The sequence below is a fragment of the Nicotiana sylvestris genome, chromosome 8, assembly GCF_000393655.2.
Source record: "Nicotiana sylvestris chromosome 8, ASM39365v2, whole genome shotgun sequence".
Taxonomy (NCBI): Eukaryota; Viridiplantae; Streptophyta; class Magnoliopsida; order Solanales; family Solanaceae; genus Nicotiana; species Nicotiana sylvestris.
Window position 1 is genome coordinate 52,607,254 of NC_091064.1, and position 7,134 is coordinate 52,614,387.

Consider the following 7,134-nt stretch of genomic DNA (forward strand, 5'->3'; position numbering starts at 1 on the left):
TCAAGAACCATGTTAATTAGGTTATAAATATCAGTTTATTCAGAATGTGTAAAGCACAATTTCTTCCCCCTTTTGGCATCATCGAAAAGTTGCATACAAAGTGTGAGTCCCAGATTTTAATAAGTACTCATGACGACTGGGGCAACTGCAAGTGCAATCATGGTTTAATCATCAGTAATCAAGCAAACATATTTAAACTATCAAGGAAAGATTAACATTGAACAAGAGCAAAAACAGTAGATATCAATGATAGAGGATATGTTGCTACCACAATCCACAACCAGAAAGCAAAAAACATTTAAAACATGAGCAAAAAAGATAGAAAAATCCTTAATCCGGGTCACTGAAGGTACTAGACTTGTTTAGGAGACAAAAGCTAGAATTCCTAAGGCTTAGAGGAGGTAGAGGGTTGGTTTTGGGCTTGGAGAAGATTCAACATATTATGAAGAATTCCACCATTCTTCTACTTTTCTTTGGTAAGTTCAGTTCTGAGAGCATCCCTCTCAGATTCCACGTATGCCACACGATCCTCGAGCCTACCTACCTCAGCATCCTTGGCTTCACATTCCTGAACAAGAGCCCTGACTTTACTGTTGATAGGAGTCTTCTTGGATGAACTAGGTCATTTGGGATGTCACTGACTAAGTAGTCATAAGCAATCAGAGTGTTAATGCCAAAATGATCCTTTCTTGAGGCCATTTCCCATTTCTTCAGAGGCACATTGCACCTATCCAGAATCGTAGTCAGAATAAAGCCATAGGGGGTAGCATGAGCCTTGGAGCCATTGATGACCCTGTCCAGCAGCTTGATGAAGGCAGGCCAATTAATTTTCCTTCCACTTTCCAGGCACTCCATAATAACTAGGTCCATATAGTTTGCAATATGCCTTCTCTCCTATCTGGGAAATAAGCACTTATTGACTAATTCAAACAAGACCTTGTGCTGAGGCATCATTTCACTTTTCTGAACAACCCTAGCCTAATTCACATCTTCAGCATCACAGAACCTCCTGGTAATGTCAAGGGTAGTAGGAAGGGAGTCCATACAAGGCCACCTTTACCTTGTATAGTCATCAAACCCTTCAGAGGGTATATCAAGGATCTCTCCCAGTTTTTCTGCATCAAAGGACACTTGAACTCCTTTCACCAGGTTGATAACCTTGCCATCCTTAACCTCTGCATTTCCCATGAACTCAATGATCTCATTCCTGGCTAGCCTACCATCCATCTAAAGGACCATGTCCTTCCACCCATGAGCAGCTAAGGCATCCACTAGTTTCATCATTCCTGGTTCCACCAGGTCTTTCAGCACTCTACCCTTCAAAATCTTTCTTTTGCCAAACATGGCAAGCTTGTCTTGTTTACCATCAGAATCATCTTCTACTTCTTTTCTCCACTCTACTTATTTTTGGCCTTGGGGTCTGAACCTCCACTGTTTGAACTTCCTCCAGATGGACATGTTCCATCTATTCAACCTCCATAGCCTCTGAGGACTCTGCAACCTTCCCTTTTATTTAAGCCAACTTTTTTTTCTTACTCTCAGCTAAAGCCTTTTGGAGATCACTCTTACTCTGCTTCACCCTGCTTCTTGTAGCTCTTCCCTTTGGCAATGAAATTTCAATCTTTGTTGTGGATGAAACCTTTCTTTTCTTGGAGGGTTTAGGAGCACTGGGGGCTTTTGGTGTAGGAGTTCATCATTTCTTTGGATCATAACTTACCACAACCTTTTTCAACAGGTCTGCTAGGGTTACTTCAGTAGATGAACCAGGTTCATCTCCTTGTGTGCTTAGATTAAGTAACCCTTCAGCAGCTTCACTAGAACTACTTCCCTTTGACTTCTTGCCACTCTCTTCTACCTTTTATTATTCAACCCCACGGATAGCAGGCACGGACAAATTAGTAGTGGGTGAATGATCAACAACTCTTTTCCCATTTCCCCTCTCTTCACCACATGCACCCTCTCTCTCTCTCTCTTTGTTTTTCAGGTTTCTTTTTACCTCCACTCCTTCGTAACTCAGGTAATTCTACATCCCTGATAGGCCCAACTAGAATAAACCTAGTTTCTAGATTTTCAGACAAAGAAGAACTTACCTTAGAAGGGGATTCTTGAGTCTTTTCAGAGTTAGAAGACCCAGGTCCTTCCCCCTCACTAGCGGATTTATATGACTCAGAATCAGAGTTGGAGTCAGAGTCTTGGACCTCACTTGCCTTTAATATCTCATTTAATTTCTTTTTGAGAGCTCCAGACGCTACTGTTTTCCGAGCAAGCATTTTCACCCTTCTCAGCCTGGGTTTGGGAGATGTACTAGGTGGAGGAGGTGTAGATGAATTAGAGGGAGTGGGTGGTGGAGGAGTTCCAGGATTGTCTTGTGGGTTGGTCATGATCGCTGGTTTCTTGAGAGAATTTGTGAGTTAGAATTTTGGAGAAGAAGGCAAGTGAAAGTGAAGAGGGATTTTTGACGGTTTAGAATTATGGAGATGGAAGAAGGTAATGATGTATATTTAAAGAGAAATACACATTTAACGTATAACGGTAGCTTTAGCAGTGGTCAATTAGAGGTTAATCAACCTGAAATTGCAGGCTTGAATGATCGGTTAAGCTTCCCTAGATTTTAGACAATTTTTGTGGTTTAAAGTTCTAAGGCTGACGGAACTGGTTCAAAGCTAACAAATAGAATATTGTAAGGAATTGAACAATTGTAGGACTTCTGCTCATGATTTAAATATTTATATTTCTAGTTGTGCAGAGTATAGAAAACATACCTTAGCTTTCAGATGAACTCATAATGATGAACCAGGTTCTTCATTTAGAATACTCTTGAACATGCCTCAATTTACCATAATAGAGAAAATTTTGTAAGAGATCAGTGAGTCATATTAACACATGTCACAGGAGTATACTAATTATAGTATGAAGCTGAGTAAGAATTAATCTAGATATTTACACAAGTTCAGATTTTCTAGCCAAAAATAATTTTTTTCATTTTTTTTTCAATTTTTTTCATTGTGCATTCTGAGATGGTCCTATTAGGTGATCTTAATCATCCCTAATTCCAACATTTTCCTCTCAAAGTTTTCTCTACTCAGTGCATTAGTGAAGATGTCAACAATTTGTTTATCAGTAGTACAGAATTCTATGGAGATCAATCCTTTCTCATAGTTATCTCTTAAGAAATGGTGTCTAACATCTATGTGCTTAGTCCACTTATGATGAACAAGGTTCTTTGTCATACTTATATCACTAGTGTTATTATAGAAGATGGGAATGCAACCAACTTCAATGCCAAAATCTACCAGCTGCTGTTTGATCCTTAACAATTAAGCACAACAAGAGGCAACAACAACATATTCAGCCTCAACAGTGGATAATGCCACTGAATTTTGCTTTTTAGTGGCACATGATACAAGACATGAACCAAGCAAATGAGCCATACGTAAGGTGCTTTTTCTATCCACAAGGAAACCTGCATAATCAGCATCAACATACCCTACTAGATTGAAATTACTACCTTTAGGGTACCAAAGACACAGATCAGTAGTGCCTTTCAAATATCTCAGTATCCTCTTGACAACATCAAGTGAGATTCCTTTGGATTAGCCTAAAAGAGAGCACAAAGCCCTAGACTGAAAACTATGTCAGGTCTGCCGGTAGTAAGATACAAAAGTGAACCAATCATACCCCTATACAACTTCTGATCAACAGATGAACCAGGTTCATCCATGTCTAATTTAGTGGCAGTTGCAATGGGGGTGTCTATTTCCTTTGATTTATCCATTTTAAACTTTTTGATCAGCTCCTTTGCATATTTCTGCTAATGGATCATGGTTCCACTTGGGCTTTGTTTGATCTATAAGCCTAAGAAAAAGTTAAGCTCACCCATCATACTCATTTCAACCTCATTCCCCATTAATTTGGCAAAATCCTTACTTAGTTTGTCAGTGGTTGCCCCAAAAATTATGTCACCAACATATATTTGTAACATAAGAAAATCCTTACCTTTTTCCCTCAAGAATAGAGTACTGTTAATTTTATCTCTTTTGTAGTCATGATCAAGCAGGAATTTGGACAATCGATCATACCATGCTCTAGGAGCCTGCTTGAGTCCATAGAGAGCCTTGTCTAATTTGTACACATGCTCAGGACATTCCTTGCTCTCAAACCATGGAGGTTGTTTAACAAACACTTCTTCTTTTAGGTAGCCATTCAGAAAGGCTCCTTTGACATCCATCTGATGAAGAGTGAATTCCATATGTGCTGCAAAGGCTATGAGGAGTCTTATTGCCTCTAGTCTTGCAATTGGAGCAAAAGTCTCATCATAATCTATACCCTCCTTTTGGCTGTAACCTTGGACCACCAGTGTTGTCTTGTTTCTTGTAACTGTTCCATCTTTATCAAGTTTGTTCCTGACGATCCATTTTGTGCTAATTACTGATCTGTCCTTGGGTCCTGGAACTAGATGCCAAACTTGACTTCTCTCGAACTGATTGAGTTCATCTTGTATTGCATTTACCCAATCTGCATCCTGCAAAGCCTCGACAACATTTTTAGGTTTAATAAGAGATAGGAAAGCATCAAAAGCACACTGATTCTTTAATTGTGATCTAGTTTTGACTCCAGAGGTTGGATCAGTAATTATGTTCTCAATAGGATGAGAACTTTGATACTTGTGAGGTTTCACAACAAACTGATTTTTGCTTGATGTTTCTCCCATGTTCTGTTGCTGAGGAACATGGTCATGAACAGGTTCCTTTAGGGGATTGGTTTCAATTCCTCTTTGATTAGTTTCCCCTATCAGGTTGCCTTGGATGGAAGAACCTGTTCCATCACTTGTTCCTTCTTTTGGTTCCACTTTAGCTTGAGCTGAGACTTTGCTCAAATCTTTTACCAGCCCAATAGCTTCATCTTCATTTTTCTGTCTCTCAGAAAGAATGTTAGTTTCATCAAACACTACATGTACACTTTCTTCTACACACAAAGTTCTTTTATTGAACATTTTATATGCTTTTCTATGTGAAGAATATCCCAAGAATACTCCCTCATCACTTATGGGATCAAACTTACCTAGGGAGTCATTTCCATTATTGTGCACAAAGCACTTGCATCCAAATGCCCTAAGATGGGATATATTTGGTTTTCTCCCTTTAAGTAACTCATAGGGAGTCTTCTCTACAAGTGGTCTAGTCATGCATCTATTTATGATATAACATGCAGTGTTTACAGCCTCTACCCAGAAGCTGTGGGACAGTTTACTAGAAAGAAGCATAGTCCTAGCCATATCTTCAAGAGTCCTATTCTTTTTTTCAACTACTCCATTTTGTTAAGGAGTCCTAGGGGCAGAGAAGTTATGATCTATACCATGCTCATCACAAAATTCAGCAAACTTAGCATTTTCATATTCAGTTCCATGATCAGACCTGATGGATGCAAGTTGATTAGCTAGTTGTTTCTGAGTCTTTCTACAAAGGCAGTAAACATGTCAAATGCTTTATCCTTAGATGTTAAGAATAGTACCCAGGCAATCCTAGAATAATCATCAACAAGTACCATCACATATTTCTTACCACCTCTGCTTAGTGTACTCATTGGACCACAGAGATCCATATGAACCAGTTCTAACATCCTGGTTGTGCTTACCATTTTCTTGCTTTTAAAGGATGATCTTACTTGCTTCCCTCTTGCACAAGCCTCACAAACATTGTCTTCCTTGAACTTGATGTTAGGTAACCCTATCACCATGTCCTGGGAGACTAATTTGTTGAGTGGATTCAGACTTGCATGACCAAGTCTTTTGTGCCACAAGAGGGGATCATTGTCCAACACACTCAAGAAAGTAAGTTCATTTTTTGAAAGAGTAGACAAATCTACAATGTAAATTATTTACCGTGAAAATGGTAACAATAATCAAATTTGTGAATTGGATTCTAAAAATATGTGATCTATTCTCGAGCTAGTTGTTAGAGCAGTTGATGCTAAGAATGTGAAGTTTAAAGATGAAATGCAAGCTAAAAGGGGGTAGTAATCAAACCGAGGGGCTTGTTGCCCAAAAGTAGGACTGGTCGATGGAGGACCTTAGGGTCGATATTCGGGTCAAGCTCAAGCTATCGAGGTCAATCGGGAATGGGATAACAGTTAAGATATGATTAAATAAAGCTCTTTATGGCCAATATAAAGCGATAAGATGAAGAACAAGTAAGAAGGTATTAAATTCTAAATGGCCTCGAGCCAGTGAGGGCAAGGGTGATAAAGAGGAGAAAGAGAGAGAAGATATTATTGCACTTGAGTAGAATAGTTGGAGCTCTACCTTTACAGGGTGTTAAAGACTCCCCTTTTATAGAAAAGGGGAGCCCAAACTCAGTACAAGATACGTTGCGTGATAAAAGAAATGAGATGTGACAACCGGCTAGCTTTATGACGTATGCATGGGCTGATGTCGAGCCGCTTGAATAGACCTGATCGACCCCGAGTACATTTCTCGGGAGATTCCTACGTTCGTCAGGACTTCGGTCGATATTATCTTTGGCAGGGCACCAGCCGATCTTGAGGCAAGTGACTGGCTCAAGATCTCGGGCTTCCTGGATCACCCTTCATAGTATTTTGTCAAGGAGAAATCGGCCTCCTATATTTCACCTCACACAGATAGTCTCCGCATTTCTTAGAGGGAAGTGATAAGAAATGATTTTGACACCCCACTTCTTGGTCTCCCATGACGACGTCGTGCTGACGGTGCAGCCCCCCCTTTACAAGTGTCGAGATGCTTTGCCTTTCCGCTTCTCCAGGATCACCCGAAATGTTGCGACTCTTCATTCTTAGAAATTATGTCATTGCTATCAGTTCAGCTTCTATGAACGTATTGATTGCGCCTACAGTTAAACTTTTCGAGGGCGGTAATGGTGCCGTCGGTTACTCTACCCTCCCTATAAATGGGGCTTTTTTGTGGTTGGCTTTTTATTCAAACTTCCTTTGATACCCATCTTTTCTTCCTTTCCTGCTATCTTGTGTTTCTGTCATCTCGTCATGTTTGAGGCCCGCAGCCTCAAGATATTATGTCATGTGCACCTTAACCCAACTCTCGATCCCTTTTTGGTTGAGCAAAGTTGTATTGCTATGATGTTGCTGTTGTTGTTGTTGTTGTTG

General features: G+C 39.9%; 1 protein-coding gene across 1 annotated transcript; it reads right to left on the minus strand.

The window, feature by feature from the left end:
• Window positions 1–463: 463 nt before the first annotated feature.
• On the minus strand, window positions 464–2,381 carry LOC138875029 (uncharacterized). The gene is made up of 5 exons (XM_070153835.1): window positions 2,091–2,381; window positions 1,718–1,855; window positions 1,537–1,600; window positions 1,061–1,115; window positions 464–617 (listed from the first exon to the last, which is right to left on the minus strand). Exons 1-5 carry the CDS (start codon window positions 2,379–2,381, stop codon window positions 464–466), a joined length of 702 nt encoding a protein of 233 aa, XP_070009936.1.
• Window positions 2,382–7,134: the final 4,753 nt, after the last annotated feature.